The sequence below is a fragment of the Lethenteron reissneri genome, chromosome 18 (genome assembly GCF_015708825.2).
Source record: "Lethenteron reissneri isolate LAM-NWPU_2019-01 chromosome 18, ASM1570882v1, whole genome shotgun sequence".
Classification (NCBI taxonomy): Eukaryota; Metazoa; Chordata; class Hyperoartia; order Petromyzontiformes; family Petromyzontidae; genus Lethenteron; species Lethenteron reissneri.
In genome coordinates this window covers 11,074,900-11,101,258 of record NC_083796.1, presented here as the reverse complement: position 1 = coordinate 11,101,258, position 26,359 = coordinate 11,074,900, and the positions used below count along the sequence as shown (strand labels likewise).

Here is a 26,359-nt window from a genome sequence, read left to right as displayed (position 1 = left end):
AACTGGCTCCCGCAGTTGGGAATGTTGAAGTGGACAGCTAAACGATTTTGGACATACATTATCATGAGTGTAATGCTGAAGAGGTTTTTTTTTTACATGGGAGTAGCATATCGACCAATTATGCGTCTCATTCAGATTGTAATCGTTTATCAACCTTTCTAAATGGGTGAGAAAATGCTCATAAAATGCAGAGAGATATACAGCATAATCATGAAAGCCTGTACTGTAGTATTGCTCACCTGTGAATCGCCTTCACGGGGAGGAAGCTTGCAACTTGAACACGACACACAGCAGAATCTCACGACACGGCAGACAGCTTTACACCTTGGTGCCCGGCGTTCCCCGGTGAACTGACCATTTTATCCACGCTGCGATGTTGCCTTAAATTTCATGTGCTGTCTGTGTAAAAACCCTTGATTGATTGATTACATATATAAGCCACATTTTCCCACAAGCACACCCCATATTTATGGTTGTATGATGATGATGATGACTTCTTTTTTTACTGTGAAGTTATCTGATTTTCGGAGCTACCTGCCACCTCAGAGCCACTGATGAGAGAATCCACAAGTACATTTAAAAAAATCATTATGGGTCAAAAAATATATAAGGAGAACCCCATTCTGTGCATCTACAGATAAATCAAATATAACAATGTTGTGTCTATTCTTGTCAATTTATTTTATTATTATGTGGAGGCCCAGAACAGAGTTCTGTTATCATGTGTTTTACCCATAATGCTCCACGATAACGCATAATGAGTTTGTGTTGAATATTGCTCTTTGTGTTGGGCAGGTGCCCCAGCATTTAGTTGGAGTGCTGTTGCCAGTGACATCTGGTTACCCAGCAGCAAAGATTTAACAATCCTGACTCTGCTCACGAGACCCAGAAGTTCGAAACTGGTCCAGAGTTTGATTGCCTGCTTAAATAAATCCAGCCAGATGTAGTCCAAAAATACAATAAGCTGATGAATTAAACATTTATTTGTATTTATAAGTGTATTTCGATTTAAAGCTTTCGTGACTGCAGTGATTCATCTTTTTGGTTTATTCGGTAAAGTCACGTAGAATGGAAATAATAAAATAATAAACATAAAACATGAGTCTGAATTTGAGTCAGACTCTGTCTCCTCGACAGACCTGTTCTCCACCTGAGGACGGCTGCTTGCGTTGTGGCCAAAACGTCGTGAGAATAATTTTATTATGCTTTATTTTATTATTTTATTATTTCCATTCTACGTGACTTTACCGAAAGAACCAAGAAGATTTATAAGTGTAGTCACAGCTCTCGTCTGGGACCAGGAGACACTTTGGCACTGTCCGCGCACCAACGCTGTCCCGTCGTGTGCGTGCTGTGTTTCAGGGAGCAGCCCGTATTCTCGTCCGAGGCGCAGGTGTTCCAGATCGACCCAACGACGCAGCGCTCCTGGCTGCCCGTGAGCCAGCAGGTGGTCCGGGTCTCCTTCTACCACGATGCCGTGCGCAACATCCACCGCATCATCAGCATCGATGGCACCAAGGTGCACGGTTTGCATGCACGCACGCACGCACGTACGCACGCACACACGCACGTACGCACACACGCGCGGACACACACGCGTGGGAGGGCTCCAGCGGCCTAATCATTTGTTCGGCTGCGGAGAATTCCATTCAAAGGCTCGTGCCGGTTAACACCACGAGCAGTTAATTGTGTTATTTTAAGCATAATCTCACAGTTTACATGGTTTTATCTCATCATTCACAATCGAGCAATGAGTGTCTGCTTGCTCACACGGGAAGTGATAGTAATATTCGTGGGTGTTCCTGAGCCAGTGGTTGCGGATGCCAGTCTCTCGTATGAGAACGGACCAGCATCTGTCATGGGAAAAGGCTAAAGAGCAACACGTGATTACTTAGGAATGGCAGCTGACACGTGCCTTATCATCGACGATGGGGACGTTGAGCCATGAAATGGGGGAGGGGGGGGGGGGCTGTGTAGAAAGGTGAAAACATTTTCCGCCATATTTCGCTCCGCAGATAATAAACGATGAGAGATTTTCATAACGTTGGTAATACTTTGTGGCGTCAATAAGATTAGTAACAATTCCCCGAGTGTTCGACTCATTTAACTAAGCCAGCCATTAAGGATCATAGTCTGAGTCAGTCCCTCTCCGGAATTTGAACTTGTAATCTTGCAATAATGAGTTGAGTTGTACTGCCATACGGAGGGAAAATCTGGTTTGTATTGTATACATTTGCATATATATTCTAAAATAACACGTGGGAGAGCAGTGGTGCAGTGGTTAGCTCGCTTTAGCTATGAACTTGGTGAGCTGAGTTTAATTCATAGCCACGGCCAGCATGAGCAGTTCGTAATGATACCCGATCCACTCCTGGGTCCTTTCTTCACCTACCCGACGCTTCTTCTTGGTTCTTTCGGTAAAGTCACGTAGAATGGAAAAAATAAAATAAACATAATAAAATGATTCTCACGACGATAGAGTCTGTCTACTCGACAGACCTGCTCTCCACCTGAGGATGGCTGCTTGCGTTGTGGCCGAAACGTCGTGAAAATTATTTTATAATGCTTTATTTTTATTATTTTATTATTTCCCTTTTTCGTGACTTTACCGAAAGAACCAAGAAGATGAACATGCTGCTGTTAACCCTGTACATTAAGAGGCAGTGCTTTGAGCCGTATTTTTCTGTGGGCTAGGAAAAGCACTTTGCCACGCGTCGTCCAGCACAAATCCACAACTGAGTGGAAAATCCCCTCCGTGTTTATCTTTTGCATAGTGGTTGTACTTTGGGCTGTCATCTCACCTCTCGGCACGGACCCCTCTTCCATGGCGCCTCACTTTGTCCGTAGTATGGTGTGCGTCAGCTGCCGTCCCTCCGTTAATGTTCCGTCGTGCTGTGGTCTTTTCCGGTAGCGATGCGTTGCGTCTTCTTCAGGTTCCCTTGCTCTCCTTGACACGGCGTTGAGCGCGATATCCGTCATCTAGGCATTCGCTGAAACAAAGGTCATCGCTTTTTGGACATTGGGCGAGATTGATGTCAATAAGTCACAGCTCTTTTTGGTTCTCCACCACTGCTGCTCCTGCGTAGGTTTCCTGACTCAGTTGGGAAGTTGGGATTGTGGTCTGGGATGCGACCTCATGGACGAATTTATTTGTTGTGCTTTTTGTTTTCTTTTTGTGCCATTTCTTAATTTTGTTTATTCAGTTTAGATTTCGCTTGGTAGTAGGGTTTTCATTTACTTGGGGAGTGGCTGTACATGGGAATTGGTCCTCAAATATAATTCGTGTACAGAGTTACGGGATGCTATTAGCATGAATGCCACTATATACAATGAAGCATTATTATTACTATTCTGGTGGCTCTCTCACGATCATCAAGTGCTGCTTCGCTTCGTGATTATTTGAGTTGAAATGCGCTTCTTTCAACGCCCCTTCGTGGGCGTTTCAGCGCTCGTGCCGTTGTCTTTGACCGCACTTCCAACACGGACATCGCAGATGTGGGCGCGTGTTGATTGAATGAATTAGAGTAGAAATAAAAGCCGCAAAAATGACATTCTTTCCAATGGAATTCTGCTGTCCACTTGTGCAAAGGGGATACAGAAACCATGCACGAGTAACTTCCCAATCCTCGCTAGACTCTTACTCGTGAGTGCTCTTCGGTAAGCGCTAACAACAGTTGCGTTCTATCCCAGTTTAAGCCTCAAATTAGCATCAAAACTTTTTCAGAAGTGTGCTGCTTGAGTTCCTTGGCCAAATTTAACTAAGGCCGAAAGCGTAAATCTGTCCTCTTTGTCTGTCTGTGACAGGGCGTTATGATATATCATGAAGATGCATACCTCTCAACCCATACGGTTTACCCGTATTCTTGTAAAGGGAAATTGAGTTTTCAGGTCTATACAGCGTATAGCCATTTCAATACGGGCAAAAAATATATATTTGTTTGTGTTTCTCCGTTGTGATGGGACTTTGTAGGATGAACGTTGAGATCTATAAGGGCACGGGGTGACCAGTAAGGTCTGAATTGGTCTGTAATGAGGTAGCGGCACCGATGAGGGGTTGACAGGTATGGAGATGGGCCAGTATCACAATCGAAAGTTTATTTCCCGAGTGAAGCCCATTGAGCTAAGAAACCATCTTTCAGGGCGACTCATCCTGCGGACAACGTCAAAGCATTCCACAATTGCAGTCTAAAGTTATTTTACTGTTAGCCCCACTTACTCTGTAGAACACCGGCCAAAGTGATAAAAAAAGATGGGGATAAATAACCAGCACTAAAAAAGATGAGCCTTGTCGGCCGTGATGACGACGTGATTGTGTGTAACGGCATGTCTTGATGATGTCATTACGTGTGACGCCATCTTGCGATGTCGCACGCCGCGTTACATCATCTCCTTATGCGGCTTCAAACAAAAACTTATCTCAAGTAACATACTTCCCAGCACAAACGGTACCCGTGGGTACAGCAACCATACATATGCGTGGTTTTTCTTCCTTGATGATAACAAAAAAAACCACACCTGGCCACAAAGACAATGCTGTTATTCATTCATACATTGCAATTCAAAGCACATGCTGCCTTAAATGTTGCTTGGATACTTCAGGTGTAGATCGGGGCTATGCGTGTGAGTTTTAAACTCCTGCGTCCCCCCCCGCCCCGTTCGGTAACGCGTGCAGCATCAGCCCGTACACTGGATCAGGAAAAAAAATTGCCCCAGTGTGGTTCATGCTGCTGGCGCAAGTTATTCTTTGTGTTATTCCTGTACGCTCCAAATCTGTGTTTACTTTGTATACCTACCTGCACTTCAGTATTTTGAATAAAGGCTAAAGCAACACTAGATTGTTGGGGTGTACGTTACACATACTATTTTCTGCCTTTTGTGGAAAATATTTTTTTAATTTAAAAGAAAAATAGTGAACAAATATATTTTTGACGCTGTGTCCGGGCAACTTTTTTTTAATTTTTGGTATGAAAAGTTTTTTTCTTTTAAACCAGATGCTGCGAATTGTGTGCACTTTGAGTTCTTCACCAAGGTGGAGGGCAATAAAGATATAAACTGCTGTCTAAACGAGGCTGTGTACACATGCCTGGGCAGGTCATCATCAACAGCACTATACTGCCAAGCATGAAGTTCACCAAGACATCGCAGAAGTTTGGCCAGTGGGCTGACAGCAAGGCCAACACGGTGTTCGGGCTGGGCTTCAACTCGGAGAAGCTGCTCATGGAGGTTGGTGCAGGAGTTTGCCGACAAATCACATCCATGGCACCCCGTAAACAAACCGTACCTCTCCATGACAAAGGCTCACCCTCTTAAGCCTCACCTTACCATATAAATAAAAAGTGTGCCGTACTTGGCCCTTCCCCCCTCTCCAACCATTATATAAATGGAGTGGTAGCTCTTGCAATCTCTCATTTACTTGATACAGCTGTCGTGGCTGTGACGGTTCCACCTGAAGACGGAAGCTTGTGTTGCCTCCGAAACGTCGTGATTTTTACTTTATTTTACTTTTGTTAATTTTAATGTTTTACCTACGTGACTTTACCGAAAAAACCTAAGAATATGAATCCTTGCAGTCACGAAAGCTTCAAATCTAGAATTAATGAACAAGACTCATGAAATCAGGAACAATGCGTGCACTTTCAATTAACTTTGTTTTGTTGTTGCTGTACTTAACAATAATGTGGCCACAATTTCAGATCTCTTTTGAGTTGGTGGTCTAGACAAGGCTGAGAGCATTGTACAAGCACCGTGGTGGTCACCTGGCATGCAGGCAGGGCATTATGGGAGTCGTGCCTTCCTGCTGTTGGCGAGCACATCTGCGTGTTGTTATTTCTAGTTCACTGACGGTGGCACTAATGCGGAAATATGCACGAAACTCTACACGGACAAACGAGTTGTGTCGACTACAGTAAGGAGGATCGTAGTCTTCGTCTTTTCGTCAGGTTGAAATATTATGCAGTTGTGCCGGTTTCGATACGAAATACCGTGCGATGAGGTGAGAGGGGGGAAGAGCAGACAAGGCATGTAAACGATCCAGAACATATTCCAGGAGACTGCATTTTCTAAAGAGCAACCTTCTATAGATGGCTGTGCAAGTTCGCATCACACTTAGTTACTTTTCCTGACAGGGAGTTCTTCAAAAAGAACATCTGGCTGATCCCATTAAATATTCACCATGCTCTGGCTATAGAATTAATTATAGCAGTGGTCACAAGTCAATTTGTAATTCTGCAAATGCATGCAAACTTGGCTATTCTGAAATGTACAGCTGCTCTGACATGTCTACTGAAATGTTTGTGCAATGTGTAATGACCGTGATGATGTTCCTGTATAATTAGCCGGTGAGCCTATCATCTTTTGCCTCCAACCTCTTTTACAGTTTTCCCAGAAGTTCGAGGAGATGAAGGAGGCTTCTGCGGGCAAACAGCAGCCGACGCAGGACGGGGTGAATGGCGCTGCCACGGTATGGGCATGGACACCACCACTCGACTTGCACACACAGAGCAACAAGAATAGCCTTTCGCAGAATGCTTATTATTATTATATACATCCAGCCCAAAATACTCCACTATCCTCACTATCATCATGAGCGCAAAGAAGCTGACCGGGCGGTTATAGCTCTCCACTCACGAGCGATCAGAGGTTGACTCAGCCCATCATCCCTCTAGGATGGATAACATAAGTACTGCTTTGTCAGAAGTGAAAAGTGGTTAAATCTAGATTTTAAGTTTTCGTAACTGCAAGGAACCATACTCTTTGGTTATTTCGGTAAAGTCACGTAATTTAGCTGTGGCTGTTCCACCTGATGATGGAAGCCTGTGTTGCCTCCAAAACGTCGTGATTTAATTAAATGTAGTTATTTTAATTTTTTTAAATATTTATTTTTATTTTTTAACAGTGGTTATCCCATGGTAGGGCTGGTCACCCACCATAGCAATGTGGAATTTCTACCACTTGACCTCGGGGCCACCAATGGAGATGACCACTGCTCCATTTCAGGGAGGCAATTTGACTTGAGATGATACTGCTGTCAGGTGTTAGGGGTCCTCATTGCTCCCAAAGGATTTAGCCTGCTCTTTTACCAGGGGCCAGACACATGCAAAAAGGTGGTTTCTTTAAGCTAGTCGTTGCATGCATTCTATCTGACAAGCCATGAACCTGGAGGTGAGCGTGCTGACCATTAAGCCGCTAAATCGTGTTCCTTCACATGCAGTCCTCGAGGAAAAATGTGGGCAAAGGGCAGCTTTGGCAGCCGTGTCATGCGAATCAAGATGAACTCGCTCCTCTGCCAGAACCTGCACTAGTGGCTGCCAGGGGTGTGCAAGACTCCATTATTGGCCACACAAAATATTCTGAACTAAGGCCATAGCAGTTGTTGGCAGGGCATCGGGGATGAAAGTCTGAATATTTATACAAGTCCTGTGAAACGAGGCATTTGGAGCTGTTGTCAAAGCGTGCTTTTCCGTGCTAGCAAGATGGATTTTATTAGATGGGGTACCCACAATTTACTAAAGAAAATCCAAATTTACTCGCTTTGCTGTACCGCTTTCGTGCATGCTGGGTGCATTCGTGTCAATGTAAACATAAACAATATATACGTAATTAGTATTGGGCCTCTTTGGGTCTTTTGGTAAAGTCACGTAGATAGAAAAATAATAATAAAAATCACGACGTTTCGATTGCAACACAAGCAATCGTCTTCAGGTGAAAAATACAGCAGGCAGACTGCTGAGGCAGGAAGAAATGCAGCGAGAGAGTTGCTGCAGCCAAAGGTTATAAAGGTCTGAGATGGGCACAACCCAAGGGTAAGTGGGCGGGGCTAGAGATGGAATTTGCAAGTAAATGTAAGATCGCAGAGCTCGGTACACCTCGGCCATTGTATTGCTAGAGATTAGCATGTCAATCAGTTAATGTAACCCCACGACTACAGTGTTGAAGCCATTGCATTGGTCGAGATTAGAGATTAGCGTGTCAATGTGAGACGGCTCCCACAGCAGCGGCTGTGTTGATGAGAGACATTCGGCCGATTAAACAACGAGCGCCACCGCCGCATCGATGAAAAGGGAGCAGCAGCTATGTTAGTGAGACATTTAGCCTGTTAATGTAGAGACATTTAACAAGGTAATGTAACTCAAAGAGTCGGAAATAACTGCTAACATAGGCAGGAAGGATGGAATCATCACAGCCAGTTGCGACTTTACCTGGTTAATTACGTCCTTCCAATGATTGCTCAGTTTGTACCCATCCTCTCGGTTGAAATTGTGTCCGTGTTTATATATATCTGGATGACTTCATGAACAAATCTTTGTTGATTTTTTTCTTATTTTCTCATTTTTCTATCTACGTGACTTTACCGAAAGACTCAGAGTATGAATTCCTGCAGTCACGAATTGTTTAAGTCAAGATTGAATATTTGGCCCTTTGGCAGTCCACTTCTGGATAAAGCCCTGGGGGTCGATTAACTTTACTCGACCACACTGGTGAGTCTGGGTTGGTGGACAAAAGGTGAGCACCCTGGCCCGCGTAGCATCACACTCGCCACTGATGTTAGCCTTGGCCGGGAATCAGAAGGTCGCAAACGGGTTTTGATTCCTTACTCGTACCCGGCCGCACCAGGGTCGCAAACGGGTACCCGTACCCGGCCGTACCCGTACCCTACCCGTACCCGTACCCTACCCGTACCCTACCCGTACCCGTACCTGTACCCTACCCGTACCCGGCCGGGTACGGGTAGGGTACGGGTATCGGGTACCTGATTGCGACCTCTGGGATGAAGCCATGTTGCAGGCGCGGGTGGGTTGATTCTAGGAACTTGAATTGTGAGAAGAGACAAGACGTTGGGAAATGAGTGACAAACAGTTACTCACCAGTGACTCACGGCCTACCCGTACCCGGCCGCACCAGGGTCGCAAACAGGTACCCGTACCCGGCCGGGTACGGGAGGCCGGGTATCGGGTGGGTACGGGTATCGGGTACCCGGTTGCGACCTCTGCCGGGAATTAAACCGAGGTCGTCCGCGAATGTGTTGACGAATCCAACACTGCCGGGGCAAATTCTGAACGCGTTTCTCTGATGCCCTCAACTTTGGCCTGAGTACTGTAAGCACTGGTGGCGTGGCTCAAGGTACGGTGTGAGTGTTTTGAGCCTCGGTTGTTGTTTTGTTAGCACAGCTGATAGAAGCACATTGTTTAAACACACAAATCACGCAACCAAACCAAGAATGATTTGCTTTGGAGTTTTGCCAGCGGCGCTCACCAAGCCAGCTTGCATGAACCCCGCACACTCTTGTTAAACGAGGGAAGTAAATTAATAATGAAATAGCCAAAAATATTAACGTTAAGCCGGAGAAGAACATTTTACAAATTAACGTATTTAAAAAATAGCAATAAAAATAACAAATGCTATTTTGTATAAACATATTTTTTCTTCATTTAATCCATCGTGTGTTTGGTCTAAACGCCAGGCACCAAATATAGAATGCATAAAACTTAGATGCATTTTTTTCCTGTGGGACTTGGCCATAAAAACAGCAAAATAAACAGCGTAGAAGTTTTTCTAAAGTTATACATACACCTTCGGTCATGCCAATTTCGCAAAATACAAGCACATTGAGAGGACCGCGAAGGGATAATATATCCCGATGCGTTTCTATATTCCTGTATAAACATATATATATTACATCTTACCAAAATAACTGGCAGATGTGTATTGAGTGTTCTGTTATTTAACTGGCAGTGAGAAAACACGTAGTCTGTGGGGTTCATCTGAAATTGATTGTACACGGGATAGAGGCAACCATCATCCCCCCTGCAATGCCTTTCTTTCATGTGCCATGCACTCATTGTCCATACAAAATTTAGCATTCAAATGTTAAGGCATTTTGTAAAGCCGGAATGTGAGTGGAGCACGCGACAGCAAGACAGGACAGTTCCATTGAGAGTATATGCGTTACGTACATTTGTGCGGAATTTCTAGTTAAAAACAGAATCTTCTTGGTTCTTTCGGTAAAGTCACGTAGAAGGGAAGTAATAAAATTATAAAAACAAAACATAATAAAATTATTCTCACGACGTTTCGGCCACAACGCAAGTAGCCGTCCTCAGGTGAAAACCAGGTCTGTCGAGGCGACAGACGCTGTCGCCTCGACAGACCTGAGGACGGCTACTTGCGTTGTGGCCCGAAACGTCGTGAGAATAATTTTATTATGTTTTATTTTAATTATTTTATTACTTCCCTTCTACGTGACTTTACCAAAAGAACCAAGAAGATGAATCCCCGCAGTCACGAAAGCTTTAAATCGAAATAAAAACAAAATGTTTATCCTGTAGAAATCCGATGAACTTTGAAGCATGGTGGTGGTAGTTCACCACCACCACCACCATCACTGACATATTCCATACTGGATGAAAGACTCTCCATCCCGATGCCATCCTTCACGGATCCTGCACACGAGCCAATCTCATCACTCCGTTTCAGCGGCGGTTTTCAATCCTGGGTGCTTCTCTCTTTTGGCTGCCGTCCCGTCCTCTGTTGCGTCCGTCGGCCATCGTCTCTTCTCGTGGTGTGTCCTGCAGGAAGAGGAAAAGTAGATTCCAGATATCGCACCTGAAGAAGGAAATAATATCTGTCCTTTGCACTGTTAAGCAGACAAAAGCTTCCAGACTCGATGCAATAATTGTGGACATCAATAACGTAGCGGGATCCAGTTGTTTAAACAAAATTAGTAGGACCTGTTTACGAAATGTTTACAATTTAAATGAAATACCTCATCATGGATTGAATGCTGAATTACTTTTCTTTGAAAAAAAAAAGGATACACAACTTATTTGAGGAATTACAGACCCATTAGCCTGCTGTCACACGTATATACCGTCCGTTGTTCTACAGCAATTCATGTGAAGTACGCAAGGAGCAGTCAGGTCAACTGACTCCTCTATCCCAGCTGTCAGTTGCAGACAAACCTTGGCTCTTTGCTCCCGACCTCTGTTTATTTCCCATACTCGTTTTAGTGGAATTATGTCATGATGACACAAAATTTGTAATTTTTTTTCGAGGCACCACACAAAGAGAATGCCTGGTTAATATCTCAATGTGGAGCTGATTAACCATGTCATGTCATCATGACCGATGTCCCATTTTGTGTCGGCTTCATTACGAGACACGAATCGCCCTCCCAGCCCCTGTGTTTGTGGGAGATGGGCAGCAACGTTGTGACTTCAAGGCAACCTGTCCCATTTCACGTGGGGGGTCACCGGTTACAGACAAATTGTTGGCTTTCTGTTCGTGCAGGGGTCCGGCACGGGGCCGTCCTCCACCACGGACACTGGCAAGCTCCCACCGAGACCTCTGGGCCCGCTGGAGAGGCTCAACAAGCTGAACGAGAGGCCGCGCCCTCCGGTGTCGGAGAAGTACGTGTGGCTTGGGAGATCCGCTTAACCCGGTCCTGTTGCGATGACGTACACACGTGCGCACGTGTGCACTAACCCCACTTGCAAGTGAAGTGTGTGCCTGGTGTGTAATAAACCAGGGCATTCTAAGCCTGCCGCCCGTATGCCAAATACAGATTCCGAATGCCTTTCCACAATCAAGCACACGGCTAAAGGGCTGCATCTCTAGGTTTTCATGACCCACTGAGTTGAAGTGAAGTAGGACTGACTTGCACAACGATATGCGAACGTTTGTTTCCCAGAGGTAATGCGCGCAGCTGTGTGCATGGTTGCATTTGTAATACATCCCCACTTTGTAGGAAATTAATCTTTGTTATTTAATTCATGGAGTTGCTTTCAAACAAGTTCTGTATATTGGATCCCCTACACAATTTAGCACATCGAGAAGAGTGACCAATTTTTTCCCCACTTTCCAAAATGAGACTGATGTGCATCGTTGGCAGTTTTTGGCAGAGGCGCGTATTTTTTCGTGAACGGGTTCTCAGCGGCGTCTGTGGCCTTGGATAAAATTAAATTGATCGCGTTCGTGGCCACGTGAGCCGCCAAGTAGGAGGAGCCGCGATGACAACTTGATAACGGCGATCAGGCACACCGTTTCCCCAAGGCCTCGCCACTCGACCTTGCTACTTGTCTCCCCCGGCGCCGGAGCCACGCTACTCTCCGCACCACCGATGAGCACGGTCGGCTACGTATGGTGCGAAATAAAGTTGAACGTACTTGCGTACCATACTCGTCATCGAATCAAGGCGTCGACTGGATGTGATCGTGCGTTCGTGCGTTCGTGCGCAGGCCAACCGAGGCGGCGGTGCTGCGCCGGGATGGGCCCCCGCAGAACAGCAAAGGGGTCCGCCCCCTCTCGATGGGCCCTGTGGCTGGCATGCAGGCCCCTGTGGCTGGCATGCAGGCCCCTGTGGCTGGCATGCAGGCCCCTGTGGCTGGCATGCAGGCCCCTGTGGCTGGCATGCAGGCCCCTGTGGCTGGCATGCAGGCCCCGGGCCGCACGGAAACATGGGCAGCGGAGATGGCAGCGTGCCGGCACGAGTGCGAGCAACTTCAGCACAAGGTGCGGCCAACGGCAAGAAGAAGAAATGCGTTCGTTCTCAGCGCAGCGGCTACAGGATGTCGCTGCATTCCATCGTCCTTGAGTTCTTTTCACCTGCATGGAGAAATTCATGGTGGTGTTAAACTAATAGGGATGAAATATAGGGAAATTACATTTCATTTCTGAGCCTCCTACATGGCTTCCTCCATTTTAAACGAACGTATTACATCTTTTATTACTCGCCTTTTGAAAGATATGGACAATTGCTTTCTGAATATCCAATCACCTGTTCAGAAGAAAGAGTGCTATTTTGAAATCAATGGGATATCCGTGCGTGGATCACCGTGGATAGAGAATAGAGCGCCACTGCGCAACTTAAAGTTTGACGCCGATTGCTTTGGCACCTTGTGAATTGATCTCGGTGAATAACGATTGCCAGAGCGAGCGCGCATGAATACGCAAACCGGGCAGGGGGCTCCAAATCTCCCATCGCTCGGCATTGTTAAACATCGTCAACGCCATCAAACTTTACCCGAGGTGCACGCTATTTCCATCTGCTGCTCCCCTTGAGAAAGAGCACATTTTACTTCGAGATTTTGTATACAACAGATGTGGACAGATAAGAGCTCTCGTAATATAAACACCGTTACAATATAAGGAACGCACCTCATATTACACTTGGGGGTGGCTGGGGGAGCAAAGGGCAACTTCTGATACAAGCACACTACTTCTGATACATGCACACCTGGCCTAGCCAACTTCTACCACGTGAGGTTCGACCTGCCTCTTCCTTTAGTTCTTCCTTCGTGCACCCTTGATGAGCGTTAATCTTCCAACCAGCACGGTCAGCTATGTACGGTGCGAAAGAAGTTCAACGTACATACATACATACATAAATGAAGGTTTCTGCAAGATTTCACCTTCACGTACCTTGTACACCTCAACAATAGCCAGCAAATGCTGCTTAGAGGGCAAGCACGGTGACAAAAAAATATTACTTTGAAATATTTACCCGGGGAAGATTCACTTGAGGATAACGTTTCGTTTCCAAGAGGATTCCCGGGCAGGGCAGGTTATTGGGCGAAACCGCGGCTGGTTATTTCGCGTGAAACGAGAACACCAGGACAATGCCCCCGACGGATAACACAAAACACCACGTGCCTTGAGGTATGTCAACAAGCCACTTGCTCTACTGCCATCTGCTGGCCGCATCAGCCAGGTGTGGTGGTGTACACCTGTAATCCAACACTTTTGATGCATGGCTCAAAGACAATTTACAAACCCTCCCTAACTCACCGAGTTGCGAGGAGTCCAGGAGTTGGCTGTTAAGTTCATGATCCCATCTGTGCGGACCTTTTGGGTTATCCCCCTGTAGTCTTTTTTTTCTTGGGCATTTGACTTTTGTCTCATTTGCAAAGCGTTGTTTTAAAAGGAATTGGCTGAACATCCAAATGTGGGACAGATGCTGAAAAATGCTTGAGGCTTTGTGTGGTCTTCCAGGAGATATTAATTGTGTTATTATCGATTTAAAGCTTTCGTCACTGCAGGGATTCATATTATTGGTTCTTTCGGTAAAGTCACGTAGAATGGAAATAAGAAAAATTGTTTAATTTTTTTTATTTTATTATTTCCCTTCTACGTGACTTTACTGAAAGAACCAAGAATATGTGTTATTATCATCATAACACTGCATGGTGAATTTTGTGCAATCCACCTATCAATCCCATCTCAAACGTACTGGATTACGGTACAGACTGCACTTCAGGAGGGCTCTTGTGCTCATTCACTAGAGTGGCACGAGTCACCAAAATGACAAGCAAAATTATAGCAATGAATCAAATAGAAATGAGAGCAAAAACAACTGCGTCACGAGTAATCAAACATTTTTAACAAACATTAATCGGTGTTAAATAATTTTCAGACCAATTATAGTGCAATTACAATTAAATTACAGAAGTTACAGAAACATGAAACAGATATGGGGTGACTATCGTACTAATGCGTAAACGGACAAGGGTATTTGTCAAATGCAATTGCAAGTGATGTCGTCAAAGAATCACAAGCTTGGCATCCCAGTGCATCATCCCCACACCCCAAGGAGGCTTGAGCCGCCAGGCCCCCTTCCTTGCTGGACGCACACTGCGCGCCCGCTGAGCAGGTGTGCGCTGCTCGTGCTGTTTTCGCTGCGCGCGCACGTACTTTCGTGACCCCCCCCGTGACCCCTCCACGCTGCCCCCTCCAGGTGGCGGAGCTGGAGGGCCGGAAGGCCGAGGCTGACGCGCTGGCGGTGCGGAACGCGGAGCTGAGCGGGCGCGTGGCCGCACTGGAGGCTCGCCTCGCGGAGCGGGAGCAGGTGGGCGCATGCGCGTCGACATTAACGAGGGCGGCCGCTCGCGGTGCCCCCGCTTGCGTGCGAGCCACCTGCACGTCCTCGCCTGCTCTCCCCCTCGCCGCTGTACAAACAATGAGTGTGTGGAGACGCAGCGTTGTCCTGCTCGATGTTTTCGTTCGTAAACCCCCGCGTCAAGTGTCCGTTCACCGAGGAAGCAGAAAGCTTTGAAATGTCTGAGTTTGGCCGGGGACTGTTCACATGAGAGTGAAGCTACCGAATGCTCTGGTTTGGCCAGTGCAGTCCCGGTTTCCCGGAAGCCTGTCCCGATGTCCAGAAAGACTTTTGGAAAAAATCGTAATTTCATTGCGGTTCAAAATTTGCTGGTTTCATACCGGCCAAGAGCATGGCCACCTGAGGGTGGCAGGGCCAAGCTCAGGGAGAGCGAGGAGGAGGCCACTCCGTGTGAATGCAGGGCTAGTGATTGAGTTGGGGGTGGCTATGTAAAGTTGGTGGGGCTTACGGAGGTGAGGTGCTGCCTGCTCACCTTTTATACTCGTTGAGCCTCCCAGAAATGTGGTGTTTTTTTTTTCTTACGCGACATGCCTCACGTGAGCGTGTATTTTTGTGTTCGTGGCAGGAGCTGGGGACGCTGAAGATGATGTCAGAGGATTCTAATCAGGTGCACAGACAGAAAGAGGATGTCATGCAAAAGCTAAAGGTAGTTCTCGCAAAACCTGCAATTGCACATTTACAGGATGACAATAATTTGATTGTTACTGAAAATATTAATAAGGAATTGAAAAACAAACCCAGCCAGGATCCTACTGAAAAAGTAGAGGATTCTACTCCTGGCCCGTTATTTTTTGTAACCTGTTATTTTTTGTAAAGTGCAGCATCGAAGGAGGCATCGACAAACATTGCTTTCCAAGACAGTAAATCCCATGAGCCACAGCGTGGCTCCGGCGGTATCGACGTGTCTCCACCGCATCGTACCGAATCTTCCCCTGAATTGTGGCTTTGTCAGGCGCCAAACAAAATTGCCCAATGCGTTTTTATAGCCACTCTTGATGGGAGGGTAGAGCGTTGGCAGAAGAGGACCACATTATTAATAATTTACAGCAACGGCATTTACTCTGCATTGTTTATTTGCATGTCAGAGTTATTTATATATTTGTTTTGGTCTTCGATGGACGAAGCTCACGTGTTTTACCACAGTGGGCCCTTGTTATGTTTAGGGAAACAACAACATAAAAAAAACTCCCCTGAGTATTTAGAAACTGCATATCTGATTCCCGTCCCTGATCCAGACCTCAGAGCATTCCCACATTTTGGCCCCCACGGGTGTTTTTGCCGCAATAAAGACTGGGAGCGGGGGATGTGTGGCCAACAATGCACACGTGGGTGATTTGGCGTGTCTCAGCGTGGCGCTTCTCAAGCCACGTGGGCCGTCTTCCTGGAGTTACAATGCATTTTTCGCCATCTTTAGGGTTCTCTGACTGTTTGTTTTTCTTCCCATCCTCAGCGCTCGCTCGTTGCAAAGTTTTTTGGGATAGCGTTTGGCCATGCAGCTGCTTAAGTCAGAATGAAATCTGAGTGATAGTTATTTTTCTTGTGGCTCCGTTATTCCAATACAGATCATATTCGCGATTATAGTGTATTTTAATATCGTATGCCAATGTGCTTCTTTACGTTTATTAACTACGTGATAAATTAATTGTCAATAACCTAAAACGTGGGTCTCATTATTTTCCATGCGCTCAAATGTGGAAAAAACAATGACGCATTGTAGGAGATATTTCGTGCCAAAATTGGTCTCAACGCTGAGATCAATAACACTCCACTCTGGAGAAGTTTGTATCATAATGGATGGCTCTCTGGAAGAAGCAAAGATCTCATCAATACTGGCTTAGCAGTCAGCCAAGGGTACCGTGAGCTCTCCGAGCAGGCCTGTCACATCTGAAAGCCTCCTTGACATGCCCTCCATGATTCATTGCAGGAATTTATTCTTTTTTGTCTTGTTTATAGTATTTTGTTTGTACTCTGTGTCCAGTGTGCACAGTCTACACTGTCGGTCTCATGTATACGGCCTCACCTGTAATATCTCTTTTGTCTCCATTACGTACATCATTTGTTCTGTCTATCTTGTCCTATCTTCTGTTTGTTCCACCTTATTTATTTGGCTAAAGGCAACGTTACAAATAATTGCATCACCCAAAAATTATTGATTCTTGATACACACAATTCGGTGCCATGTATGGTGAGTGTAAAAATTGCCTATTTTTCTTATTTTATTTCTTTTGTCCCAGATTTAATCCCGATTGTGATGTTGCCATCACGGCGAGACGCAGCATTACGTCTCTTTGTGTTAGAAAATGAGCCGTGGAAGTAAATACCACAGGGCTACCTCTGAGATTCCGGTCCACACCGTCGAGGGAAGCACTTTCGTGACCTGCTCTACGTATAAGAGGAATCTTTGTCGCATGTGAGTCAAGTCGATATCACATCTTTAGACCTGGAATTTGTTCAGAAGCAATTTTTTTTCTTTGACGCTTTCATTTGCGCAGTCATTGGTGAGCAGGCTGAGAAGAATTGCCCTTTAGTCAGTCGTGAAAATATATAATAGGTGACATTTTGGGCAATGGTGCTTCTTCATAGCACACCGCACGTGTGCGAAACATCACCGATTATGGAATCCTAAGGGCAGTGTTATAGCCGAACGTGTTGAGCATTTGTCGCTGTATGTTTTCGTGCAACTCTGCCAAAGCGGCATCGTCCAACAATTTGTCGAGTCTGACGGCAAAAAATTTCATTCCCGGTATCTCCCCCCCACCGCCCCCCCCGCCACACCTGGGTGGGAGCAGGCTGCCGAGGAACGCGCCCATCAGATGGAGAGCCAGCTGCGCGAGCTGGAGCGGCGCCTGGCAGACGGGCGCGCTCGCGACGCCACGCGCAGGGCCCAGCTGCAAGCGTCGCTGCGCTCGCTCGACGGGAAGATCTCCGAGCTGGCCGACCTGCGCAACTCGCTCGCACAGCTAGCCGTGTGAAACGCCGCCGCCGCCTCCGCAGCTTTCGTGACGATGAACTCGCGTGTTTGTGTGTTTGACAACGGATGTAGGCGCGGCGTCGAGATACGGTCATTTAAGTGCGCTACTCGGCGCCGCGGTAGCGCGACGATGACGGCCTCGCGCTTGCTCATCCAGAATGGTTGGCGGCCAGCTGACACACCTCACCACTTTCTTCGTGGTGTTCGAGACGAGCCCGAAGCCAGAATTCTTTGCTTCTGTATTATCCGTGGGCACACTTGATCGTTTATATATATACACACAAAGTTATTAATATAATAATGATTAACAATAACACACCCGGCCATCTTGCATCTAGAGAAAGCAGCACCAGCAACACTTGATAGTGTCACCTAGACGATGTAAACTTTGCTCATTCATTCAATGCTCGGTTGATTATAATAAAAATAATATATTGGAAAAACAATAGCAAATTCATGAATGAACAGGTGTTGGTTAAAGGTATGCACTCAATACCCATGTGGTTAAAATGCCACCTAGTTCCCGAACTCTAAAGACTTTCGCCTTTCAAGTCGCCTCACTCCCATGTCTGATTTTCCATGACATATGAACCCTGGGGAAAGAAAAACATAGGTTGCATTTGCGGCGTTTTTGCAGGAATGTGCAGCTATTGCAACAGGAGATAAATTAGGGTCATGCACTTCGTCGTATCCCTGTATGTGTTTGTGTTGGCGTGCGAGCACGTGTGTGTGTTTTATTTAAATTATGTAATTATGTAATGTCCAGATGTCAGCTAACTACCATTGTATCAATTAATTGTCAGCCTTATAATTTTGAATGTGTATGTGAATAAATTAAAATGTTCATCTTAGGGTGGATGGTTATGTTCCCACCGTCAGTGTGGCTTGCAGGCTCGCCGAATGATCTGTACTCAGATCCTCACTCGATTCTCGTGCTCATGGAGGAAATACCAAAAAATACAAGTGCCGGGTATTAATCGGATGCAGTGTTAGCTATGGCTCGAGCTTGACCACGCAGGATCCATGCTAATAGTGATGCACAGAGATAGCAAGGGCGATGTGATGATTATTGGGTCGACAGTCGGTTCCACTTATCGTTTTTTTTGCCAATACATTGTGAGTCTCCAGATGGAGTGCCTTTACTATGACAGTACCTACTAGAGAATCGTATTGCTTGTGGGTTAACATAAAGGTCTCCGTTCTCAGGGTTCACTCTCAAATAGTCGGTGATAGAATAATTTGAAAAAGCATTAGCTTCTCTCTGCAAGCGATCCACAAACCCCAGGCTCTGGGCAGGAAAACTGCGGAGTGCACTGTGCCATGGCTGGCATCTACAGCCCAGTGTCTGATGTCAGGACATGTTCTAAGAATCGGAGAGGCGATTGTTGTGGTAGGTATAACGGTGGAATGTTGTTTTGCTATGGTTTACACACCGTTATTGCTGTCTTTTTTTGTCAACCGCATTTAACGCCGATGGCCACGCGAACGCCGCTCTTTCTTACGCGTTTGAACCTGAGGTCACTTGAAAATGTTACATTTCACAATTTCCCGTAAATTGGCACGTGCTACATGTCAGCAATTACCCCACGGTGTTCCTGTACGTAAGAGAATGTAAACGATGAAATGCCAGGCTAAGCACACAACGCAATATAGCCACTGGTAAATTATTTATTGGCCTCCCGTTTTTTTCAAGCTTTCAAGCAAGCCACAGCACCGTCCTGTTTGTGTTTTTATAATTACTCTGCAGAGGGTGCCGTGCCCGTACACTGTTGCACAGGGGACCCACACGGTCAGGGTTCCACATCAATATTCTAGCTGTCGACAAGTGACAGGCACATATCAGGTAGAATGTCCGACTGCTTTTTAATGGCAACTGTTTATTCAACATTCACAACGCTGTGCTTGCGACGTTTTACGGTGTTTAAAAAGTGCGAAATTTTGTTTTGAGAACATTGACAGCCGTGTGATGTATGACTTTGTGGGACTTTTATTTTATTCATAGTCCCGTTAATGAAGATTCGTGAGGATGATATTTAATTTTCGATTTAAAGCTTTCGTGACTGCAGGGATTCATCTTCTTGGTTCTTTCGGTAAAGTCACGTAGAAGGAAAATAATAAAAGAATAAAAAATAAAACATAATACAATTCTCACGACGTTTCGGCCACAACGCAAGCAGCCGTCCTCAGGTGAAGAACAGTGCTGTCGGAAAGACAGCGTCTGAATGAACACCACGTCTGAACGTGTCTTTCCGACAGCCCTGTTCTTCACCTGAGGACGGCTGCTTGCGTTGTGGCCGAAACGTCCTGAGAATTGTATTTTATTTTGTTTTATTGTTATTATTTTATTATTTCCCTTCTACGTGACTTTACCGAAAGAACCAAGAAGATGATATTTTACCTTTAGAAGACTGTAGTCAACCTTGTTTAAATGTGCAGCCTTACGAGCACTGCCAAAGAGGCTGCGTGCACTGATGTAACTTCACCCAATGCGGGCTCACACGTTGACCACGGGAGGATGACATTTTACACTTTATCCAAACTCATTTCCTGCATTTCCATAGACGTTCCAACCGTACTCTCGACTTTCTGAGACGATCTTCTTGGCTGTTCGTTTGGACATTCGCAGTAAATCACTTGTCATACGCCAGTCTGCGCAAAATGCGTCGCTGCTTCCTGAGTGCAACGACAACGTTGCCTCGGCGATCAGCCGCACGGATGCACGAAGTTTCGTTTCCTACCACGAGGCCTCGGAGCCAGTTCGTGTACGAAAGTTGACAAGCAGGGTGCTAATCCAGGACCCGTGCCCTGGGACACAAAATGTTTACAACGGGGTGGGCGAGTATCTTGAAACGAAGGTTGTTTCCTGAAAGGGAATTTAAGCACGCGTCCAAAGGTGCATCTCGGGTTCAGCCTGGTTCACCGAATTGTGATGTTCCCTGCCTGATGAATAGCTCCCTGCGTGACCGCCCTGACACATTGCCGCTGCTCTTGAAAGCCCTTGCGCTCACGCACACACTATGTGCCCACGTCGGAAAAGCATTGCCCAATTTAGTTCGAACTCGTACATCATGTGCGTCACTGGATTCTGCTTCATCTATCACGGCAAGTGCCGCCGGGAGGACTCTTTTATAAGCGGGTGACTCGGGGGGGAGGTAGGGGTGAGAAACCTTTTTGAAAATTGTATACCCCCCCCCCCCACTTACGCTGCAATTGGGGGTCAAGGCTCGGAGTCAGAGGTCGAGAAACCTGTGAAGCTGAGAACGCAGCTGGTTGGTTATAGCCCATGCAGCCTGGGATGTTACATTACCGAGGGCAACACACTATCCTTTTAACGATTACAAGTTAATTGGCAGTATTTTTTTTACAGTGGCTTGTTCCAAAGCACCGATGCACACTGCTCAGCTTGTACAACTGTTTCTTTGAAAACACACGAATGTGTGTCGCGGCTCATGGAAATTCTTTCTTGGCAAAAAATATATAGTATATACTGTACTCGGTTAGTAAGTATCCCATTCCAGAATGAGTATTAATTTAAGCAAAGTAGTTTATTAAATACAGGTTACTTAAAAATGTGTTTTATTTTTCTTGCCAAATCATGCATTCTCATACACATTTGAAAGATAATTAAGGTCTTTGGTATTCTAAGTCTACAACTTTTCATTATCTTTGTGCTGTATAAGTACTCGAGTTCTATGGCCTATGGAAACACAGCATTGTACAGATCTCTCCAGAGAGCCTGGCCAAAGTGAGGTGGAAGTCGGAGCCGGTGGCTCCCATGCTGCCTCTCACTCACGCTGGAGAATGAGCCCTGCACAGCCCAGCTTGAGCTCGGTGGGAAGAGCTGTGGTGATCAGTATCTGGGAAGGTGCAATGTGCATCCAAAGCTCATCATAATAGAGCAATTTAAACCCGTTGCTGAAGTTACTCGCTACACTACAGTCAATGCCAGGAGGGGGGAGAAAGTTGATATGGCCTGTCCACATTGACACACGTAACATCGCTCAGTGAAAATGAAGCAAGCGGCTGGACACATTGTGCTTTTGAAATAGTGATTAACATAAACCGTATGTACCTTATCTTTACGAATGCACACAGCGATTGCATTCCATCAAAATGTGCAAGTGGTGGTATTTTGTGTGGCTAGTGTCGTGCAAGCGTAAAGAATGCGACGTTACATATTTTAGCGGTACATGTTAAAACATTAGTTGCTTTGTATTTGCAATTCTTGGATGATGGCCATAGTCAGCAGGGCGGGACCACGTTTCACGGGTCACTAGACATTAAAAAACAATATATTAAGATCATTTATCATTTCCTACAACTACACCCAAGGTTGTTTTGGTCTGGCAGTGTTTGCCAAATTCACTGTTTAGGTAAGAATAGACGTTGAATTCACTAATTTGCCATACACCATGGGCAAAACATCAAATTGATGCAGTGGGACATTGATGTGCACAAATGGTGGAAAGCATTGATCGTGGCTGGTGAAATCCATTGTTGTGTAGACCCACATGGACATGAAATTTTGGTTTGGTGCAGGGTAGTTCTGAGGCCGCTGTCTGTAGGGTTTTCAGGCCACAATAAACTCCACACAACAGTATTTACAACGTACAACTTTTTTCTGAATTTTATGAACAAGCCAATATTGTATAATTCTTTATTTAACTTCCATCACACTTTTTTTCTCCCAGTAGTGTATAATTCCATTGTTACCACGAACAATTAGTAGCCCACAGCCAATACTCCACCCTGCTCCCCATAGGACTTTGCTCAGACACATCTGTGGATCTGCTGTTGATGGCAAGCCCTGCCGAAACAGCACATGCACGCCTCCAACAGTCCTCACCATGGGAATCCATATCCGTTACTCATCGCCAACATCACCCGTGTCCTGCTCTGAATCCTCCCTCTAATGGTGTGCCAAATCATCTTGTAAACATAGAGAGGCATGGTCAAAGGGACGACCAGGCACAGGGCCGACACTGCTAAGCCAGTACTGCTATATTTCATCACTCCCACACTGGAATCAATATTTTTCGGATCCCACATGCAGCAACGTGGAAGTGCTTTGATATTCATTGTGGTTGAATTAATGAGTGCTTGCACACGGTGGTGCAACAAGCTCCGCGTGCTGTTGTTCCAGCAAAAGTATTTCATTATTATTTTTACAATGTGACATTCATGAAAAATATCTAAAATAGTATTTTGCATACAATGACCTCTAAAAGACTTTAAAGGGTGGGGAGCAACTGCCACTACCCTCCCTACCCTAGTGGCCCTTTGCTTGAGCATCTAAACTTCTGATAGATTCACACCTTTGGCTGGAATCCATATAGGTGTAATGACAGCTAGACACCTGTCGGCTGGGAGTGGTAATTACGGTCACGGCTGCATTACATAAAGCCTTATTATAAGGGGGCCATATCTGGGGTAAAGGTGAAAGGCGGAGTCAGTCGAGAAGCTCCGGGAACCAGCTCGAAGGTTCTGGAAAGGGGGCATGGCCAGAGGTGGAGCTTGACCGCGCCTGGGCAGATATAAGGGAGACCGAACCAGCGGTTTGTGGCTGTTGCGGGTCCTGGCTGCGTCGCTGCTCGTCATCTCTTCGTCTCCGACCACGTGGCTGATCTTCTGGAAGACTCTCGCCGTCGCTGTGCTGGTCAAACAGCTCGCGTAGCGAAGCCGGAGATGAGGCTACGTGTTAGGATCGTCTGTGTAGCTGCGTTACACAATGTATCGCCCAGTGTGCTCTTAATAAATAAGAAGCCTTCTACTCGACGTGTCTCGCGAGTCGCTCACTACATAGGTATAAAGCAAAGCGTTATATCATAGATGTGCCTACTTTTGTTTTTTTCTAAAATTACTCATTGAAATCGTTTCCCTATTATTCCACAAACAGGACTCTTGTTTTTTTTTTTTATAATTCAATTCACAATTGGGCACGTTAAAGTACTACACCATGTTGGCAAGTTCACCAAAAGCTTAAAAAATAAAAAGCGTATACTCATTTTCTCGGTTCTTTCGGTAAAGTCACGTAGAATGGAAATAATAAAATAATAAAAATAAAACACTATAAAATAATTCTCACGACGTTTCGGCCACAACGCAAGCAGCCGTCCACAGGTGAAGAACAGGTCTGTCGAGAAAACTATCAGCGGCCAATTTGTGACCCAGTGCCTTAAAATACACTGAGATGGTGAAAAGGTATATTTGGTTCAATTTACCGTCAATCAATGTTCTGTACTACCTATCGAAGGGGTGAAATGTTTCGTGATAAGAAGGATGTTCGTGTGGAATTTACAGCACACTGCCAACCGTAAGGGCCCAGTGGTAAACACCGCAGTGCACGTGGAATGCCTAATGCTTCCAAAAAAGAAACCAAAAAGGAAATTCTTGCGGCACAAAAATATATTGCAATTCAGACTACAGAAACGTTTCAGTGTGAGGTATGATTATTCCTTGAACTACCAGTAATTAATATAATGCGTTTTCCTTTCAGCCAAAAGCCAAAAAGTGGCATCTGGCCTCAGTTGTGTTGTTGCACGGAGTGCCACTTGGCTCGGCTCTCCGAAGGTGTTGCGTGCGGCGGTCATTCACAGTCGATACACCATGGGAATTTAAGCCAAACTGAGATGCCATTGTCCATCAAATACAACTCATGCCAAAATGCTAAATTTAAAACACTATAATAATAACTGTTCGACATTTAATTTTCAAGGTCATCCATCTTTCTGCCATGAAGGAAAAAAAATTTTGGATAAATTCATGTTTCGTAGTTTCTTCCACAGGGTGATACTGACACATTTGGTCAGATCATATGCGAGTATATGACCCCGTATTCTTCAACATACATATACAAATATACAAATGTCATTAGATTAAAAAACAATTTTCCTGACTTCTAGTTGGAATATGTGGATAGTCAATGACTGGAAAAACTAATTTTCTACCGCGAATAAACATTCCTATTTTACGATAAATAAATACAAATGTGAGCCTGCCAGCGAGATAATGGTGGCGCGCGACTAATAATAACAATTAAGAAATGAATAAAATACCTATCCAACTAGTGTCCCTACAAAAAAAACTGGTGTTCGCTGCAATTTGCCTAAGTCACACCAGACAATGTCTAGGATTCATCAGTGGCTAGTTGGTGGATCAAAGTTTGATGGGGCAGTGGCGTCGTCTCAGTAACCAGGGTGGTGGGGCAGAGAGGAGTCTATTTGTATCGGGCTGTGCCAATGCAAATGAAACCTGCAATGCGGTTTGTTATTGACCAGGGGTGGAATTATTTGCACTCCTCTCTAGCTTCATAATTTTGCAATGGGTGATCCACTGTGCAATTGAATTAGGGGTTCCATATTCAGTTAAATTTATCATACGTCATTTTATACAGGACTGTACATAAAAAAAAAGTTTTGCTGGCTGGCGAACGGGCGGACACGTGTGCGGAGGTGACGTCACCGCGCACATCCACCCTGCAACCTGGTCGTGTATCCTGCGCAAATGCGTGGGCAGTGCGAGTTAAAATTGAACAACCAACAAAAATACGGAGCCAAAAACCCTGATTGTTTGCAAAAAACACTCGTGGAGATGCATGCTTAGAATAACGTTTCCAGAATGAGGAATACGCAGCGTGGCTGACTCAGTCACGCTGCGCCATAGAGAGTCACGTTCCACCCGAATCTCGGGTACAAATTATTTAAGAGCATTTGACTGCTTGAAATTTCCACGCGATAAGCCACTTTGCTGAGCTATCATTTGTGGCCAAGTCGCTTCTGAAAAAGAAGCTCATAGCTCAGTGGGCTTTACTTGAAAAAAAATGTTTGTATATATTTTAAGCGATTTGTTTACCTTTCCTATCCTTAGTTTTGTTGTTGTTGTTGTACTGTTTGTGTTCTCACGTTTTGACCCCGTGACCTTACTGGACATCTGTGAAAAAGAGCTTTATAGCTCATCGGATTCCTCCTCCATTTTTGACCAGGTGGCTTTTGAACTATAAGTTGATACCCCAGTGGGCTTTGTCCGGTAGGATGGGGAATGGTTTAAATTTCGATTCGTGAAGGATGGCATCGGGATGGAGAGTCTTTCATCCAGTATGGAATATGTCATCGGATTTCTACAGGATAAACATTTTGTTTTTATTTCGATTTAAAGCTTTCGTGACTGCAGGGATTCATCTTCTTGGCTCTTTCGGTAAAGTCACGTAGAAGGGAAGTAACAAAAAAATAAAACATAATAAAATAATTCTCACTCCCATCGTGTCTTTTTGCCCCGCTTATTGTTGCAACGTTCTTACCCGCCCCGACTGTACGTCTGTGGGAAAAAAAGAGCTTTACGGATGGTCATATTCCTCCTGATTGTTTAAAATAATAAAGATCCTGACTTGCCGTGTCGAGCCACCACACCGAGCACGTGCAGCGCACGACCCGCACGTGACCTCGCCACGCGCAGCTGACGTCACGCGCGTAGGTGACGTCACGCGCAGCCTAGCAACGGCT

General features: G+C 45.4%; 1 protein-coding gene across 4 annotated transcripts in view; it reads left to right on the top strand.

The window, feature by feature from the left end:
* The window catches only part of LOC133343860 (homer protein homolog 1-like), a 34,141-nt gene extending 15,434 nt beyond the window's left edge, over positions 1-18,707 (top strand). For 3 of the 4 annotated variants that reach the window (XM_061553788.1, XM_061553786.1, XM_061553787.1), the window contains exons 2-9: positions 1,363-1,519; positions 5,092-5,223; positions 6,377-6,460; positions 11,287-11,405; positions 12,234-12,507; positions 14,729-14,839; positions 15,456-15,536; positions 17,680-18,707. In XM_061553788.1, the coding sequence (XP_061409772.1) occupies positions 1,363-1,519; positions 5,092-5,223; positions 6,377-6,460; positions 11,287-11,405; positions 12,234-12,507; positions 14,729-14,839; positions 15,456-15,536; positions 17,680-17,862 (1,141 nt within the window). In that variant the 3' untranslated portion in view covers positions 17,863-18,707. The remainder of the gene's footprint in view (positions 1-1,362; positions 1,520-5,091; positions 5,224-6,376; positions 6,461-11,286; positions 11,406-12,233; positions 12,508-14,728; positions 14,840-15,455; positions 15,537-17,679) is intronic. The other variant, XM_061553789.1, reaches the window with a different exon arrangement.
* Positions 18,708-26,359: the final 7,652 nt, after the last annotated feature.